The sequence below is a fragment of the Salmo trutta genome, chromosome 32 (genome assembly GCF_901001165.1).
Source record: "Salmo trutta chromosome 32, fSalTru1.1, whole genome shotgun sequence".
Lineage (NCBI taxonomy): Eukaryota > Metazoa > Chordata > Actinopteri > Salmoniformes > Salmonidae > Salmo > Salmo trutta.
This window is the reverse complement of record NC_042988.1, coordinates 14,510,165-14,529,637: the sequence shown is the minus strand read 5'-3', so window position 1 is coordinate 14,529,637 and position 19,473 is coordinate 14,510,165. Positions and strand designations below refer to the sequence as shown.

Here is a 19,473-nt window from a genome sequence, read left to right as displayed (position 1 = left end):
ATAACTTCTATGCCCACTTCAAGGCAAGTAACATTGAAACATGCATGAGAGCATCAGCTGGTTCGGATGACTGTGTGATTAAGCTCTCCGCAGCCGATGTAAGACCTTTAAACAGGTCAACATTCACAAGGCCGCTGGGCCTGACGGATTACCAGGACGTGTACTCCGAGCATGCGCTGACCAACTGGCAAGTGTCTTCACTGACATTTTCAACCTCTGAGTCTGTAATACCAACATGTTTCAAGCAGACCACCATAGTCCCTGTGCCCAAGAACACTAAGGTAACCTGCCTAAATGACTACCGACCCGTAGCACTTTGTAGCCATGAAATACTTTGAAAGGCTGGTCATGGCTCACAACACCATTATCCCAGAAACCCTAGACCCACTTCAATTTGCATACCACACCAACAGATCCAAAGATGATGCAATCTATATTACACTCCACACTGCCCTTTCCCACCTAGACAAAAGGAACACCTATTTGAGAATGCTATTCATTGACTACAGCTCAGCATTCAACACCATAGTGACCTCAAAGCTCATCACTAAGCTAAGAACCCTGGGACTAAACACCTCCCTCTGCAACTGGATCCTAGACTTCCTGACGGGCCGTCCCTAGGTGGTAAGAGTAGGTATCAACACATCCACCACGCTGATCCTCAACACAGGTGCGTGCTCAGTCCCCTCCTATACTCCCTGTTCACTCATGACTGCACGGCCAGGCACAACTCCAACGCCATCATTAAGTTTGCTGATGACACAACACCTGTGTTGAGGATGAGCGTGGTGGATGTGTTGATACCTACAATGATGAGACAGCCTATAGGGAGGAAGTCAGAGACCTGACCGTGTGGTGCACCCCCCCGCGCTACTTTCTGTTATCTATGCATAGCCACTTTAATAACCCTACCTGTATGTACACAATTACCTCAATACTGTTGCCACCGCACATTGACACTGAACCGGTACCTCATATACAGCCCCGCTATTGTTATTTACTGCTGCTCTTTAATTGTTTTTCTTTTCTTACTTTTTTTGTAGGTATTTTCTTAAAACTGCATTGTTGGTTAAGGGCTTGTAAGTAAGCATTTCACTGTAAGGTCTACACCTGTCGTATTCCGCGCATGTGACATAAAATGTTATTTGATTTAATGATCAATTAGCCTTTTAAACTGATAAACTTGGATTAGCTAACACAATGTGCCATTGGAACACAGGAGTGATGGTTGCTGATAATGGGCCTCTCTCTGATAATACGCCTATGTAGATAATCCATTAAAAAATCAGCTACAATAGTCATTCACAACATTAACAATGTCTACACTGTGTTTCTGCTCAATTTGATGCTATTTTAAATGGACACATTTTTTGGCTTTTCTTTCAAAAACAAGGACATTTCTAAGTGACCCCAAACTTTTGAACGGTAGTGTATATTTGTTTTCTATTTTTCATTAATCTGTAAGAGTTAAATTTCTCCTCCACATTATTTTATGTAGAGCATAGGCAAAAAAAGAAATCCATTTTAAACCCACTTTGTAATACAATAAATTTGAAGAAATCCAAGGAGGGTGTAGAGACTTTCTATAGGCACTGTATATCACATTGGTCGCATTCCCCTGCTCAGACATGTCATGCATCAACCAATGGTGTTGACTGACAGATTGCTACAACATGACCAAAATTATGTGGACACCTGCTTGTCGAATATCTCATTCCAAAATCATGGGCATTAATATGGAGTTGGTCCCCCCTTTGCTGCTATAATAGCCTCGTCTCTTCTGTGAAGGCTTTCCACTAGATGTTGGAACATTGCTGCGGGGACTTGCTTCCATTCAGCTACAAGTGTATTAGTGAGGTCGGGCATTGATGTTAGGAGGTTAGGCCTGGCTCGCAGTCGGCGTTCACAATTCATTCCAAAGGTGTTTGATGGGGTTGAGATCAGGGCTCTGTGCAGGTGAGTCAAGTTCTTTCACACCAATCTCGACAAACCATGGACCTCGCTTTGTGCACGGGGGCAATGTCATGCTGAAACAGGGAAGGGCCTTCCCCAAACTGTTGCCTCAAAGTTGGAAGCAAAGAATTGCCTAGAATGTCATTGTATGCTGTAGCATTAAGATTTCCCTTCACTGGAACTAAGGGGCCTAACCTGAACCATGAAAACAGCCACAGACCATTATTCCTCCACCAAGCTTTACAGTTGGCACTATGTATTCGGGCAGGTAGTGTTCCCTTGGGATCCGCCGAGCCCAGAGTTGTCAGTCGGACTCTTAGGTGGTGACGAGTGATTAATCATTCCAGAGAATGCGTTTCCACTGCTCCAGAGTCCATTGGCGGCGAGCTTTACACCAGTCCTTCCGCTTGGTATCGTGATCTTAGGCTTGTGTGCGGCTGCTCGGCCATGGAAACCCATTTCATGAAGCTCCCGGCAAACAGTTCTTGTGCTGACGTTGCTTCCAGAGGCAGTTTGGAACTTGGTAGTGAGTGTTGCAAGATAGATAATTTTTTACGTGCTATGCGCTTCAGCACTCGTTGATCCTGTTCTGTGAGCTAGTGTGGCCTACTACTTTGCGGCTGAGCCGTTGTTGCTCCTAGACGTTTACACTTCACAATACCAGCACTTACAGTTGACTGGGGCAGCTCTAGCAGGACAGAAATTTGACTGACTTGTTGGAAAGGTGGCATCCTATGACAGTGCCACGTTGAAAGTCACTGAGCTCTTAAGTAAGACCGTGCTACTGCCAATGTTTACCTATGTAGATTACATGGCTTTGTGCTTGATTTTACACACCTGTCAGCTACGGGTGTGGCTGAAATAGTCAAATACACAAATTTGAAGGGGTGTCCATACTTTTGTATATATCGTGTTTGGTTAGCTGATACGTAAAATACTTACCCAGGCGTTGTAAGATCTGGCCGGTGTCAGCAACGCCTGGGCAGAGGAATGGCCTATTTTGTGTTTAGCTGACACCTATCCAGGAGTTGTAAGATCTGGCATGCGTCTGCAATTTCGTCAGGCAGGAACTCGACTATTGTCATCCCACAAACCATTGTATCCTTCCTACCACCTGCAACCACTGATCAAACTTTGCAAAATGTCTTCCATTTTAGACAACTTAGCACATTGCATAGAATGTCAACCTACATTTTTTAGGCTGCTACACTATTGAACAAATACAAAATCAATACTTGCAACAAGAAATCAAGATTTTATTTTGGTTGGTTGGCATATTCCAAAACCAACAGGCATAAATGCAACAAATTATGGAAATAATGAAAAAGACCTATGTGAACATAATTTGTGAAAGGATGCAGAATTCCATTTCAAACATTCCAATCTTCAGACTTTTGAATCGTATAAAACAAAAAGGAACCTTTCTTAAAAACTCAAATACAAAAACAAGCCTTTTAAGTCACCTTTCGACATAAGAGCTGTTCTGATGGTGTCTACCCCTGCTTCGGCTTCTCTGAGCAGGTCATCAATCCATTTTATGACAAGCAATCTTTGTGATGCGTCAATGATTGCTACGTTACGTAAAAGGCAATGGTGCATCTCTTTCTGTGATAAAAGGAACACCGCTATGATCATTTGGAGCACATGGCCAACTGTGTACTTTCCATTCAAATCACGCTGTGATCTGCATCGCTCCTCTTAATGGTATAGACTAGATCCTCCCAAAGGCTTACCTGAACGTGTACCTCTTTTACTTAACACTGCAAAATATATTGCATCCCAACATAATCATTGTCATCAAATCATTACTTTATGTCTTTAAGCAGAAAACTATATTTGCCAAAGTCATTGTCATTTGGGGCTATAAGATGGTCTTTTCTTGCTTTGGCCAGTTTCATCAAAAGGAACTCCCTGCGCTCCGTCCATTCCTTTAGTTCCTCATTTCCATGAGCCAGCTTACACAACTCCTCCTCTGTGCAAGTGCCTTTAAGGTATCTGTGGAAATGGATGCCGTATCAGAAATGTCAGTCACCAATAACACCATTTCCAGTAATCAAATTAGGCACCAGTGACCTAAATAAACGTTAAATTAGCATAGAAACCTTACCTCTCGCAAACTCTGAAGGTGCCAGTGGGGAAGCGATACTGCCAGCAGTTCTGATCGTCTTCAGAGTTAAACACTTTCTCTCTGTGTTTTTCTGAGGTGATGTGCTGCTGCCACTGCCTGTCACTGTTGCAGTTCTTACCACAAAGCCAACAGTGGTTGCCAGCCTAGCATAACAGATATCATCAAGATGATATTAGCATGTTGAAGGTTTGTGGTCACTTACAGCATGTTGAAGGTCATAGAACCATCTGGGGATGGTTAAAACATAGATTTCTTACCACCTCCTCAGCATAGTCTGTGGGCATGTGGATCTGCTTCCCATTCTCCTTGATGGCGCTGTTGGAGGCCTCCTCGCTCCAGCCAGGCTTCTGAGACTGCAGCCAGTGCTCATACAGCTGCTCCATGTCAGGAACTAAATGGACACACAGTTTAGTATCTGATTAAGTTTGTATTACTCATCATAATATATTTACTGTACATCACACAGGCATGAACTGCTGTACAAAAACTACAGTCCATCTGTAACAAACTCACTGTTGTTCTCTTTCATGTATGTCCACAGGTCCCTTTCCTCTGTGCTGTGTGCAAATGTGCAGTTTCCAATGTACTGGCACTTTTTGCCAGTGGACACGTGCATACAAATCTGTAAGTAAAACACACACACACACACACACACACACACACACAAAACATGAGCACTTTACACGAGGACAAAACATCATTCTCTCTGGGAGATCCCATACGAGTCAGCTGAGTATGTGGTCAGACCAGTTGCTCTGGGAGCATTTTCAGCCCTCCTAGGCCTACCTCAAACTGAGATGGGATGGGCTTCTTTGTTGGGAGAGGGCGGATCGTTGTCCACTTCTTGCGTTCGATGGAACTCACCAGCACCACTCGTTTGTCTTTTGACCACCTGCAACACAGGTCAGATGAAATTCACTATGCTGACCAGGCTCATTATTCAAATTGTCCTGAAATGGTTTCAGGGGAGAGAACTACTCACGAATGCCTGGCTTTGGCAGTGCAGTACTTCTTGTTCTTGTCTGCCTCACTAACTTGGCCGTTTCTCCAACACTGCCCACACACAAACTGCATCTTCAGATTTGGGGGTCCAAACCTCTTCAGTGGTGTGGTGAATTGCTGGAATGACACAAAATAAATGGTCTGTGTTAGGTCATGTGGAAAATCTGCAGTCAAATTAACATGAGAAATACATTTAGGAAATAAAGCATGTTCTGAATATAGTGTTGTGTACAATGACTGTTTACCAGGGATCCTTGGGAGCCTGCCTCCATGTTCCAAAACCTATTGGCCTCATGGACTATATTTTCAGGAGTGATGCCTATATGATCATAAACAGATTGCAAAGAGATTTATGAGGGATGTTCACTTTGAAAACCCACAAAAGTTCCCAGAAGGTTCTTAAAAAGACTCTTTCTGGCTGTATGTAATAACACAAAAAAATGTTCTGGGCTAATAATGTAAGAAAACAACACACAAAAACTAAATACAACAAAGTTGCTTAGGAGCTAGAAGCCTCTGTCGGCACCATCTTACAACTGGGAAAAGTAATCTTGTTGAATTACCAATAACGTTCTTTGATTAGATGCTATTTGAAGGCACCTTTAATAGGTAGTAAGAGCTTACCTAGCTGGTGCTGCATCATCCACACCTTCAGCTCGATCAGGCTGTGGGCATAGAAGCACTCGTCTTCCCGCACGCAGCCGTAGCGCACCTCATGCCGACAGATGTCCATCTGGTTCTGCGGATTGTACGGACGGATTTTGGAGTAGCGCACAGTGTTCTCCCTCAGAATGTGGACCAGGCACCTGAAAGCACAACTCCTCATCACGTTCACAACCCCACAGTACAGAGCATAGAATCATGTTACAATATACACTAGTGGGCTTAATTACTAAAGGAACCAGAGCAGTCAGCCACAAACCATCACTTACAAGGTAGACCACTGCTTAATTCACTTAAAAACCTCTGCATCTCTCTCAGCATGTGTAAACAAGTGAAATGGCTTACTTCTGATCTTCAAAGGCATGTTTTGTCACGGGGTGAGAGCAAAGAGATGGGTTGTCCTTGTTGGTTTTGCTGATTATTCTGGGTTTGTGATCAAAACACACCTGGAGATCAGATCAGATACATTAGAGGGATGGACAACTCTTACAGGACACCACACACACAGAGTAGAGGTTTTAATAAAGGGCACAGCTCCCACTCATAAAACTGCCGCTGAAGGTTATACCAGAGGCAGTAATGACAGTCAACGTTAGTGTTGTATCAGGGTAATTCGACAGTAACAGAATGACGGCAAAAACAACAAACCGTAATTCTGTTACCAAACTTTGTATCCGCACTGCTCTTCAAGTAAATGTTTAATTTTATATCAGTGGAAATTGTTAAAAGTTGTCCTAGTGCATAGATTTGTATGGTTTAACTTTAATCATTGGTTTTTGTTTGGCATACTTTTAAAACAGAAAAAAAAGCATAGTCTAAGCATCATTGTTACCGTGGAATTGTATTGGTCATGAGAAGAATGAGGATACAGGATGTGGTTCCAGTCAGCGGAACTTCAAGTCAAACTTTCTCTCTATAACACAGTGGTGCTCCACTCTAGTCAGATGTCCTCAGTCCTGCTGGTTTTCATTTCTCCCTGACACTTAAAATCATTTACTGTCTAGAGTCCACACACTATTACTCTGGGCGGATTAAAAAGGCAAAACCAAGCATCCACTGCAGCACTCAAGAACCAGAGTTGTGCACCCTAACTGCTCTAACACAACAATGGCAATGCAATAAGACAGACTCAGCAACTTATCAATGAAAACACATCACATTTTTTATTTTTACATTAAAAAGCCCAACTTACCCCGCAGAGGAACATGAATATCCCGTGATGCTCCTGTAGGATCTTCGGAACAGTCAGATTGATCTTACTGGTGGGCTCAAATGGATCAAAGAGAAAGTCTCTGCAGATGAAGCCTTTGCGCTCCAGGGACCAAACATCAATCTCCTCTTGGCAGTAGGCAAATGTGCAGTGACCAGGGTACCTGCACCCCTCTCCAATGGCGACATCTACAAGGTCATCGTTTTAGTTAATAATCATCATAGGCAGCTGAACACTGGCACAGACGGACCATGAAGCACATTGGAGTAGTAGTATTGGAGTAGTAGTAGTAGTATTATTATAGTAGTAGTATTTTCAAGGCTTACCTTTGCAGATGTAGTATGGCCCAACATACTGGGATTTTGTCGGTCTGGGTCTGATCAGCTTCCATGACTTGTCTGGTTGATTTTTTATCCTTCCAAGTAATATGTCCTTCTTGCATTTGTGCTCTTCGGTATAGAGTGTGAAATCCAACACTCCAAGCCCTAGTGATAGGATATCAACATGAGCTTTCACATCCAATAATTATCCTGTCCCATACCCATTTATCAACCCAGTTTCATACTCTTAGATGTCACACAATAAGCAAAACAGACATTCATATACACAGAACAAAAATATAAAAACGCAACATGTAAAGTGTTGGTCCCATGTTTCATGAGCTGAAATAAACCCCTGCCCAGTCATGTGAAATCCATAGATCAGGGCCTACATCATTTATTTCAATTGACTGATTTCCTTATACGAACTGTAACTCAGTCAAATCTTTGAAATTGTTGCATGTTGCGTTTATATTACATAAAGCATGTTCTTACCAGTTTTGACATAGCAGTTTGAGCATGCCTGTTTGAATTCATGAGTATCAGCCAGTGGATTTTTGGCCAGATCCACAACAGCAGGGAGGAGGGTTACATCCGGCATCCCCAGGGCCATTCCCATTGGCTTATCATGGTCGGTCAACTGGAGGGGGAACAAATATCAGGATTTATTTTTTTAAAAATAGACAAGAAAAACTAAACATATGAACACAAGGTACTGTTGTGAAAATATCAGTGGGACATGAAGACTAGACTAGCTAGACTCACCTGCATGAATGTATGCTGACTATATCCTAGATTTGGGGGGGGGGAAGAAAAATACATCAGAGACAACATTGACAAAACATTTATAAAAGTAAATCATTAAATCGAATTTCAGTTGATTGTTTTGTCAAAATCCAAATTTGTTAGCAATTGAGATTTCACTATTCAATAAGAAGTTATTTACATTTTAGTCATTTAGCAGACGCTCTTATCCAGAGCAATTAAGGTTAAGTGCCTTGCTCTAGGGCATATGGACAGATTTTCGAACCAGCTTACTGGTTACTGGCTCTCAAGCGCTAGGCTACGTGCCACCCCAGATTTAAGACATAAGGATAATAACAAATGTTCAACACATTCAAGAGGTATTACCGTTAAACTGGCTGTATGCAACTCCTTGCATACCTGTCTGAGGCTCTGACATGGAAAGACTATCCAGTGAATCCAATGGAGAGGAGACCCCGAAGGTGTCCAGACCTAAAGAGTACCCGCTGGCTTGTGGCTTGTGGTAGGGATGAGGCAGAGTCACTGTGCACTGTGATGCCACATGCATAAAGGGGTTCATGTGAGATGGCATAAGGAAAGGACTAGACATGGAATTTGAGGGGGCACTGGTTGGAAAAGGGATAGGGCCCTTCATGGTGGGAATGACCTAGAGAGAGAACAATACACTCTACATTAGATATTGTTTTAACATGATAGTGAAAAGGCCAAATTTAAAACAAAAACAGATAAAAAACTATAATTGAATGTGCAAAAAAAAATACTAAAAAAAAAAAATGACCAAAAATTGGTTTTCCTACATTAGCAGCAATCTCCCATGAACGTACCATGGGAGATTCTGTGGGGCCGGGGCCAGCTTGGTCCAGCAGATCATCCAGGTCATCTCCAATAATTTCTGCGTCGAAGTCCGGGTGAGACTTTTGCATTGGCAAATGATAAGACTGGGTAGGGCTGGCTCTGGCACCATTGACCAACGTAGGCATGGGCTTGGAAATGGGCATAGGCAGGGGCACCGGAACATGATTGGGCTCTGGGGTGTGAACCTCAACAGGTGATACCGAAGGGATGATGCTGACAGGGGGGGATTCAGCTTCTATTCTCTCATTCCGAGGGGGGTGCACCTTCATTGCGGCCACTGGGTCTAGGCTTGGGGAGGCTGGGTCTTGACCGTCAGTTTCCTGAGGGGGCTGATTCACTTCTACAACACAGGTGGGAATTTGGAAAGTGCAAACATTTTTAGCAACAAGACCTTCCACATTTAAAAAAAGGTCCAATGCAGACGTTTTTCTCTCATCAAATCATTTCTGGGTAACAACTAAGTAACTTACTGTGATTGTTTTCAATTAAAATTAGTTACACAATTTAAAAATAACTCATAACTCATTCGCAAAGAGCAATTTCTCAAGTAAGATATTTTGCTAAGACTGTCTGAGTGGGGAGTGGAAATGGAAAAAAAGCTGTTATTGGCAGAGGTTTGGATCTCTCTCTTGTGGACAGGTTGTTTATCAACAAAACTGAGGCGTGCGCAACTATGGGGCAAAACAGACAGGGTTGACTTATTTTGTCACAAAATGTTAATTGAAAACAAATACATTTGCACAATGAGCAATTGTTGTCTCAAATACACTGAACAAATATATAAAGTGTTGGTCCCATGTTTCATGAGCGGAAATAAAAAATCCCAGAAATGTTCCATATGCACAAAAAGCTTCTCTCACAAATGTGTTTACATCCTTGTTAGTGAGCATTTCTCCTTTGCCAAGATAATCCATCCACCTGACAGGTGTGGCATATCAAGAAGCTGATTAAACAGCATGATCATTACACAGGTGCACCTTGTGGACAAAAGGCCACGTTGTGTGACACAACGCCACAGATGTCTCAAGTTGAGGGAGTGTGTAATTGGCATGCTGACTGCATTAATGTCCGGGGGGGCTGAGGAGTATTTCTGTCTGTGATAAAGCCCTTTTGTGGGTAAAAACTCACTCATTGGCTGGACCTGGCTCCCCAGTGGGTGGGCCTATACCCTCCCAGGCCCACCCATGGCTGCACCTCTGCCCAGTCACGTGAAATCCATAGATTAGGGCCCAATTTATTTATTTCAATTGACTGATTTCCTTTATATGAACAGTAACTCCGTAAAATCTTTGAAATTGTTGTACGATGCGTTTATATTTTCGTTTGCCATATCAGCATAGACATGAGTCTAAACAAGACATGGTATCAATAACAATATACAATGAGTTGAAGCGAGCTTACTACAATTCCACACATGGCAGCTTCTTGTCATTGTTACTAGCCATCTGACCGTTCAGAATCATAACAACGCACGCCTTCCAGCCACGTCAATGCACGTGCATCACTTACGTGATGTCAGCCAACCCATCTATTGGTCTATTAACAAAATTAGCAAGGCAGGCCAAAATTCCATCCCACCAAAACAGCTAGTTCAGGCAGTCTTTTCAAACAGCTCTTACACTAAAAGGGCATTATAATGTACATAATTTCACAGTATTATTCCAACCTCATGGTAGAAATATACACTGAGTATACCAAACGTTAGGAACACCTTCCTAATATTGAGTTGCGCACCCCACCCCTTGTCCTTAGAACAGCCTCAATTCATCGGGCCATGGACTCTACAAGGTGTCGAAAGCGGTCCACATGGATGCTGGCCCATGTTGACTCCAAAGCTTCCCACAATTGTGTCAAGTTGGCTAGATGTCCTTTGGGTGTTGGACCATTCTTGATACACAGGAAACTATTGAGCGTGAAAGACCCAGCAGCGTTGCAGTTTTTCACACAAACCGGTGAGCCTGGCACCTACTACCATACCTCGTTCAAAGGGTCTTAAATATTTTGTCTTTCCCATTCACCCTCTGAATGGCACACATTCACAATCCATGTCTCAATCGTCTCAAGGCTTATAAACAGTGGCGGCTGCTGAGGGGAGGACAGCTCATAATAATGGCTGGAACAGCGCTAATGGAATGGCATCAAACACATGGTTTCTACCATTCCACTCACTCCACTCCAGCCATTACCACAAGCCAGTCCTCCCCAATTAAGGTGCCACCAACCTCCTGTGCTTAAATCCTTCTTTAACTTGTCTCCTCTCCTTCACCTACACTGATTGAAGTGGATTTAACAAGAAACATCAATAAGGGATCATAGCTTTCACCTGGATTTACCTGGTCAGTCTGTCATGAAATGAGCAGGTGTTCTTAATATTTTGTATACTCAGTGTATTCAAAACACAGGAAAACCATATTTGACTGCACTGGGCCTATAAGTAAATTACTCAAACTAAATCCCAGAATATCTTACCAATTTCTATATCTTCCACAGATGTAGATCCATGAGACTGAAACAAATAAAAAGAACGCTCTTCAAATCTTTACCTGCTGGTACACTACATTCATTTGGTGCAAGTAATCTGTATTGTGTGCAGATTCCCACAAATAAATGGAATTCCCTTTACCTTGTCATTGGATGCACCTGAATAGCTTGATCCAGGCAAAACATTTAAGGCAGGCTGTTGAAAGAAATATCTCAAGGTTAGATACTAAGCCACATACTGAAGTAGCCTATGTGCCATAATCCATACAGTACACTCTCACCTTACTCCTGACATAGGCTTTACGGATTTTCAATCCCAACATTTTGGCCAGGTCCTGAGTCAATCCTATGACATTGGGATCCTGAAAAAACAATCCCATATTGACAATAAGGATTATGAACTTAAGACAATAAAATGGAAGAATCTACAAAACCTAGCCCCATGGTATATTTCCTCTGCGGTCTCACCTGAGGCACTGCAAGGGAGCACTTCGCTACAGTCTCATAGGCCTCTTTATGCCTGCCCATCTCTTTCAAGGCTCTGGCTTTCCTATAAAGAGCTCTATGGTTTCCCTCATTCAATTGAAGAGCTTTCTCACAGTCTACTAGTGCTTCATCATGCAGACCCTGAAATAAAATTCCCAAATTTTACCACTTTTTGAACAGAAAATAGAGAAATAATACATCATTCATAAATGTAAGACAAAACACACCACTTTCTTAAACCTGACTTACCGGTACAACGTTCAAGTAAGCAGCAGCTCGATTGGCATACAGCTTTTCCAACGTTCCAGTAGGTACACTGATGTCTTCCGAGTCTGCATATTCTGCTATGCTCAAGGCCTCAGTGTACATTTCTATAGATCGCATCCATTCCCCTTCATTGAACACATCATTTCCTTCACCAAACAGATTCTTCACAAGGTCCTGAATGAACACCTGAAAAAAACAAATTCAAAATAACCAAAATATGAGGTGCATTCTGAGCTTCATATGTCATGAATGTAGGTGCAGCCATTTGGGTTGATTGCATAATCACCTCATATCGTTCCTGAGTTCCAGGATAGGGCAGAGTTGACCTAGAAACAAACAAGTTCAAACTTAGATCTCCTTCCTTTGACACTGAAAACATGAGCATATTCAAATATTACATCATTCATGGACATCATGGAGTAATCTTTTCCCAAATAATACAATTTCAATATAACTCACATTGAGGCACAAGATCCAGAAATTGCTAAACAACATCTGACTTGTACAGTTCCAGGCAGTTACCACTATGCAAACACTTAGGCTGTCTCCTGCGAAAATTAATTGTAATTCTCTTCCCCCAAGACCATCCATCGGTGGCTGACAACAGCGCTGTAGCCTGATTTCCCTATGCACTCAACCAATCTGCATTCCCTGGGTACACTGACTTGGACTGGGGAGTCCTGATCATACTCACTGGATGAACTGCAGCCCATTCTGAATATCCTGCCAGCGACTGCTTCGGTCCTGACACAGGATTGACATGTTCACCTGTTTCTTTAGCTCGTGGTCTCTGTCAACACAATATGTAATAAAAAAAATAAAAGTTAGTTACCTTTCTAGTTAACATGTTTTAGGCCTACTCTGAGTATAATTTGTATTATTGTCAAAACCGTTTTGTCGTAGGCCTTGCATACCGTAAGAATACGTCCAAACATACATTTTCATTACGTTACTCACTCATTAACTACTCAAATAAAAACGAGACAATTCACATCATGAATTTGTATAACGTTAAACAGGTGAAAATTACTTTTCAGGCTTCACGTGCTCCTGACTCAACAAAGCATACGACAGCCTCGAAAACTCATGGCTTTAAAATTCGTCATGCTTTGAACTTCCTGTCTGTCGTCTTTACAAGCTAGTTAGTTAAAAGTAATCGGTCAATATTTCGAGAAGATACAAATGTAACTAGCTAAAGTGAGTCTGCTTACGACTGACAATGAGTCTGGCTATACAAATCTACAGTACAGTAGTTGGAAGAGTTGATCCTGGACGAACGTTATAAAGTGTACATTATTACAAGTTAGCCCCATAACGTCAGAGGAAATGTTCGATACCCACTGACATATGTAGCTAGCTAGTTAGCGTCTAGGTCGAACAAATACCTCAACCTAGGTAGGCTAGCTTAACTAAATTAGACTAACCGATCTGGCACGAGAAAGATATTGATATTCTAAACACAAACAGTATGCAATGCGATTGCTAGATAGCCATGGCTATAGAGTTTACAGTTACATGCTTGTCAAAGATAACGTTCAATAGTAGAGTACCTGTACATTTTTCTACAGTAACGTTAGCTAGCTTCCTAGCAAGCTAGTTATCAATATGTCGGGCGGGAGATGCAAGAGAGCTAGCTACAGTACATGACTGTTAGCGGTGTAGCTAACAGCTAGATAGCAAACTAGCTAGTTAGCCATCTTACAAATAATGACATTTAAAATATGCTCACCCTTAAGAAATATTTAGATGTAAAAAAAAAAGTCCACATCTAAATGAGTACAGCTTAAGATATATGACTTGTTCCCTGGCCAGCATCAGTGATTTCTTGAGTGTTGGGGACACGAATCATGATGTGGCCTGGTCTCTGGCATGACGTTTTTTATGTTTGCTAGATTCCATTCTTATTCGAGGAAACAGGGCCCCCTGTTGACCACAAACGGTGTTCTGACTTTTTACTTTAGTAAATTATGAAATTACAGTACTATGTACATGATGAAATCTTGAAATGTCAACAAATAAATATAATTCATGTTAATTATTCATGGAAATATAGCATGATATACAACCTTTTGACACAGTTGACTTGCTGGGCCTTTATGAACATGTTTTCTGTGAGGAATTGCATGCAATAAGGCTGTAGACATGATAAAACAATGACCACAGACATTCATTTATTGATCAATTAGACCTGAAATCTGAACAAAAGTCAACTGAAGTACTTGGTCTTTCAGAATCTGAACAAAAGTCATTGAGCAATTGGCTTTAAGTAATACTAAATTATGGACTCTTGGGTGATTCTAACAGAGAGGGAACTCAAATCAAGTTCAGATCAGTGTTCAAGGATTAGTTTACAGCAGATTATTCCGGGAGGAGGAGGGAATGATGCTCAGGAGATTATTCAAACCAGACTCTAAAAAAAACTCTCCACTGCACTGAATGCCTATGTCCACCAGAGTGTAAATAAGCAGCAGTGCATGCAGACTCCCTCTTGCACACCATGCCTGCGATTTATCGGATACTTCTACTGTTCTCTGGTAAATTGCTGCTTGAATTTCTTTACATTTTTAACACATTTTGCAGGGAATGATTAAGAGGGATTGAGAGGGAGTGAAGTAATGTTAAAGGACAATGTTATGAGTGCCTTCAGGGATCTAACATGAAGGAACTTAGATCTGTTATAGCCTGATGATTCAACTCCTTAATTTCACACAACAATACAACTGTATCATCTTGAAATGGTTGAATCTTTTATTTCCATAATCTTGTGATCTTTATATAGAACTCATTTTATGGTTGAATTTTTACTTTAATGCATGTTTAATGATTTAACAAATCAGTATCAATGTCAATTGTCATGTCTTGTATGTTGACAACTCATATGCGCATTACAAATTCATGTTAATTTGATCTGGGAAACGAGGTTATAGAACTAGACCAGAGTATAAGAGTGTAAAGGGAATTTCCAGCTGAAGAAAAAGGAGAGCAGTCCCATAAAAAGTGGGAAGTTGCTTTGTATTGTGGGAAAGGGGGTTAATTTCAAAAGCTATGGTTGTCTAAAAATATCAGTGTCATAGAAATTATAGTCAATCATAAACACATTTTTTTAGTTTAATACAAGTTGCAAAAAGGAGACACCCCAGCATAGAAGCATAGAAAACGTTAAACGGGCCTTCTCTGAGAAGGTACTTATATATTAATCAGACAATATCAAACGTTCTCTAAACATCAGCCTGAGAGGCTTCTACGAAGTCAAAACAAAAGACAGTGACTTTGCCAGCTGCTACAGAATCACGGTGTTCATAATGTCATTGTGTCCTCAGTCCTTGTAGCTCTGGCGTCAATCACTATCAAACGATATGAGAACAATTCATAACATTCAGTGACAAGTCTAGTGACCATCAACCCGTACACAAATGAGTGTCACAAATAGAACACTGGAAATCATGTGTCTGACAGAACGGGAAAACATAAACATTTGTTAAGCATTGTGTTTATTACTCTTAACTGAATATGAACTTTATTCATCTTAAATATTCCCCATTACAAAGAGCATCTTTCTTGGAAAATGTGAGGGACTTCTCCAGGCTTGCAACTGCAATATTAGCTTGTCACTTCATAAATAGACTTGTAATAACACAGCATATCCATTCCGACACTTTGAACACTTAGACATTAAGAATCATTTTCATATGAAAGACTAATCATAGAGCTAGACTTCTCAATTTTCTCTTGATGACAGGACATATGACTAAAGAGATAGTATGAAGCAAATGGCACATACTAAGCAAGGCTGCTACATACAGACAAGTATATGCAAGAGCACATTTTGAACAAGATGTATGTATATGTAATTGGTGTACATGTGATGCGCTCAGTTTCATGTTCTTCTTCTGTTGTTGTTGTTTTTGCAGTGGTAATAGCCTCTATGGCACTGCAGAGCCCCCCACGGACTAAGAGAGGGCTACTGGAGCTGGCAGGGGTCATCAAGTGCAGCACAGGCAGATCAGCCCTGGCTTATATGATGTATGGCTGCTACTGTGGACTGGGGGGCCAGGGCTGGCCCAGGGATAAAGCAGACTGGTGAGGCAGTTGTAATGATGTGTTATAAACATGTTATAAATATAGATATTTTGGGGGGGAGTGCCATTTCATAACAAACTCCGATCATTTAAAGTACCACTGAATGAAAAACCCCTCCATTAACTTTTCAGTCTGGTAGGCCACAATAACAACCTGCATTATGTGATGCAGTTGAAACTGCAAAGTGTATCATTTTGGGTTTTCTTTTGAGGTTTTGCCCTCCTGTCAATTGGATATTTGGAAATAGACATGCACAACCAGCGCTCCCACACCCAAAATCCTAACCATAACTTCCTTCTGTCCACTAATCACAGACATGAACTCCCACAAAACTGTTAAACTACAGAACCTCCAGCCTCCAGATCTCTCACAGGCCTGCCTGCTAACAATAGTTGAGCCCATCCTCTTTCATTTCCTTTTGTTTTAAATAGAGCTGCTGTTGGTCCAAGCCACAATAATATGGAAAAACGCCCAGTCTCTGCCTTTTCAGCTAATAGTTTCTAGAAAAAGGGACTGTATTACTTATGCAGAGCATCACTGAGACAGCAAATAGTTCTTATCATGCCCTGTTTTAAGTCTTACAGTAGTGTATTTTTTCCTTCATTAAGGTGCTGTCACAAACATGACTGCTGCTACGGAGATGCAGAAATTGCTGGTTGCCAAACCAAGACAAGAAAGTATCAATGGACATGTGAAGACAGGACTGCAGAATGTGGTACGCCATCTCAGTTTTATGCACATGAATGAAACATAATGATTAAATCAAGTGGGGCAAGCCTATCCCTCCCCTCACAGAGGTGTGGTCATTTAGAGAAAGAAAACACTACATGCTATGACTTTGTCATTTTTGTATAGTTTTGCTGTTGAAAATGAATGGGTCTTTTCAGTGCATGGAAAATAACAGATGTGTGATCAACAAACATCTGAGTAGTTTATAAACACTGCAGACATTATAGGGGACAGGAGTGCTAGGAGGGAATGGGCACGAAGGAATCATTTCTCACCCACATTTTCAGGTATTTTAAGCTCCCACCATAATTGCTAATCGCAAAAGCACATAGGACAAGCTACACAGTTCAGGATGTTTACGGTGTTTATTTGAGCATCAGACATTTTCTAACATTTCTAAACCTCAGAGTGTTTCCTTCATATCCTCCACAGACCACTCCTTTCACATCAGCTGTCATTTAAGGAAGCTACTCACCCACTTAACCCTCTTTTCATTCCAGATGACCTCAAGGACAAATGTGAGAAGATTCTCTGCAAATGTGACAGGGAGGCAGCCAAATGCTTGAGAAAAGCACCTTTCATCCGGAAATATGCTATGTGGCCAGACTTTCTCTGTGGGTGTACACTGCCGACGTGTAATATCTACTGATTCAATAAATGTACACTTGTTGATTTTTACATTTGCTGTGTGTCTATTTATGTTAATAGAATATCAGAAGGATCTCCTTCACAACATTATAATGACATGTAACAGCAGTAATACTTCAGGGCATTTTGTATTGGTATCTCCTTTTTTCCATTTATATGAAAAGGAAAAATATGCTTAAACCACTATCACAGTGTGACTATGTCATTAGATAAACAAACTGTGCGATGAGGCTCTCAAAATTGAGTATAATGACCAGAAATTACAAGCACAGGTAACAAACGAGTGTACAAAACAGAGAGAGCTCAGTAGTGGTTACATAACATCCCAGGGTTTATTCTTAGGGGGTGGAATGTTGCAGCCAAGGTGAGATCAGGTAGCCTAAGTCCTTACAATAGTGTACTTATACCCGGGTGTGTTGTGCCTTACCTTATACTCCCTGAGGTTCTGCCGAGGTCTCTTTTCCACTGCTCTAATCCTCTCAAACTAACCCAGCATGATATTTCACCTCTTAAAAGGATTCTTAGAATCCTGACTAGAACCAAAAAAATTGATCATATTACTCCAGTGCTAGCTTCCCTACACTGGCTTCCTGTTAAGGCAAGGGCTGATTTCAAGGTTTTACTGCTAACCTACAAAGCATTACATGGGCTTGCTCCTACCTATCTTTCCGATTTGGTCCTGCCGTACATACCTACACGTACGCTACGGTCACAAGACGCAGGCCTCCTAATTGTCCCTAGAATTTCTAAGCAAACGGCTGGAGGTAGGGCTTTCTCCTATAGAGCTCCATTTTTATGGAATGGTCTGCCTACCCATGTGAGAGACGCAGACTCAGTCTCAACCTTTAAGTCTTTACTGAAGACTTATCTCTTCAGTAGGTCCTATGATTAAGTATAGTCTGGCCCAGGAGTGTGAAGGTGAACGGAAAGGCTGGAGCAACGAACCGCCCTTGCTGTCTCTGCCTTGTCGGTTCCCCTCTTCCCACTGGGATTCTCTGCCTCTAACCCTTTTACAGGGGCTGAGTCACTGACTTACTGGTGTTCTTCCATGCCGTCCATGGGAGGGGTGCGTCACTTGAGTAGGTTGAGCCACTGACGTGGTCTTCCTGTCTGGGTTGGCGCCCCCCCCTTGGGTTGTGCCGTGGCAGACATCTTTGTGGGCTATACTCGGCCTTGTCTTCGGACGGTAAGTTGGTGGTTGTAGATATCCCTCTAGTGGTGTGGGGGCTGTGCTTTGGCAAAGTGGGTGGGGTTATATCCTGCCTGTTTGGCCCTGTCCGGGGGTATCATCGGATGGGGCCACAGTGTCTTCTGATCCCTCCTGTCTCAGCCTCCAGTATTTATGCTGCAGTAGTTTATGTGTCGGGGGGCTAGGGTCAGTCTGTTACATCTGGAGTATTCTCTTGTCTTATCCAGTGTCCTGTGTGAATGTAAATATGCTCTCTCTAATTCTCTCTTTCTTTCTTTCTTTCTCTCGGAGGACCTGAGCCCTAGGACTACCTGGCATGATGACTCCTTGCTGTCCCCAGTCCACCTGGCCATGCTGCTGCTCCAGTTTCAACTGTTCTGCCTGCGGCTACGGAACCCTGACCTGTTCACCGGACGTGCTTGTTGCACCCTCGACAATTACTATGATTATTATTATTTGACCATGCTGGTCATTTACGAACATTTTAACATCTTGACCATGTTCTGTTATAATATCCACCCGGCACAGCCAGAAGAGGACTGGCCACCCCTCATAGCCTGGTTCCTCTCTAGGTTTCTTCCTAGGTTTTTGGCCTTTCTCAGGAGTTTTTCCTAGGGAGTTTTTCCCAGCCACCGTGCTTCTTTCACATGCATTGCTTGCTGTTTGGGGTTTTAGGCTGGGTTTCTGTACAGCACTT

At 42.0% G+C, this 19,473-nt stretch overlaps 2 protein-coding genes across 7 annotated transcripts; one reads left to right on the top strand and one right to left on the bottom strand.

Moving 5' to 3' along the window:
• Nucleotides 1-3,185: 3,185 nt before the first annotated feature.
• On the bottom strand, nucleotides 3,186-14,022 carry LOC115171169 (zinc finger CCCH domain-containing protein 7A). 6 transcript variants are annotated; one of them, XM_029727728.1, is made up of 23 exons: nucleotides 13,860-14,022; nucleotides 12,825-12,920; nucleotides 12,417-12,456; nucleotides 12,113-12,316; nucleotides 11,846-12,004; nucleotides 11,659-11,739; nucleotides 11,520-11,573; nucleotides 11,366-11,402; nucleotides 8,839-9,236; nucleotides 8,408-8,687; nucleotides 8,042-8,067; nucleotides 7,772-7,916; nucleotides 7,283-7,441; nucleotides 6,939-7,144; nucleotides 6,092-6,192; nucleotides 5,708-5,889; nucleotides 5,329-5,402; nucleotides 5,064-5,200; nucleotides 4,868-4,973; nucleotides 4,595-4,703; nucleotides 4,339-4,472; nucleotides 4,061-4,224; nucleotides 3,186-3,948 (listed from the first exon to the last, which is right to left on the bottom strand). In XM_029727728.1, the coding sequence occupies exons 2-23, from the start codon at nucleotides 12,890-12,892 to the stop codon at nucleotides 3,759-3,761; spliced, it is 3,054 nt and encodes a 1,017-aa protein (XP_029583588.1). In that variant the 5' UTR covers nucleotides 12,893-12,920; nucleotides 13,860-14,022; the 3' UTR covers nucleotides 3,186-3,758. The 6 variants fall into 6 exon arrangements, with proteins under 6 accessions (XP_029583588.1, XP_029583593.1, XP_029583592.1 ...); XM_029727733.1 differs by having other exon boundaries at nucleotides 8,441-8,687; XM_029727732.1 differs by having other exon boundaries at nucleotides 8,866-9,236.
• Nucleotides 14,023-14,575: 553 nt separating this feature from the next.
• Nucleotides 14,576-17,617, top strand: LOC115171168 (phospholipase A2). Its single transcript, XM_029727727.1, has 4 exons — nucleotides 14,576-14,664; nucleotides 16,042-16,210; nucleotides 16,819-16,925; nucleotides 17,440-17,617. Exons 1-4 carry the CDS (start codon nucleotides 14,628-14,630, stop codon nucleotides 17,586-17,588), a joined length of 462 nt encoding a protein of 153 aa, XP_029583587.1. The 5' UTR covers nucleotides 14,576-14,627; the 3' UTR covers nucleotides 17,589-17,617.
• The last annotated feature ends 1,856 nt before the right edge of the window (nucleotides 17,618-19,473 follow it).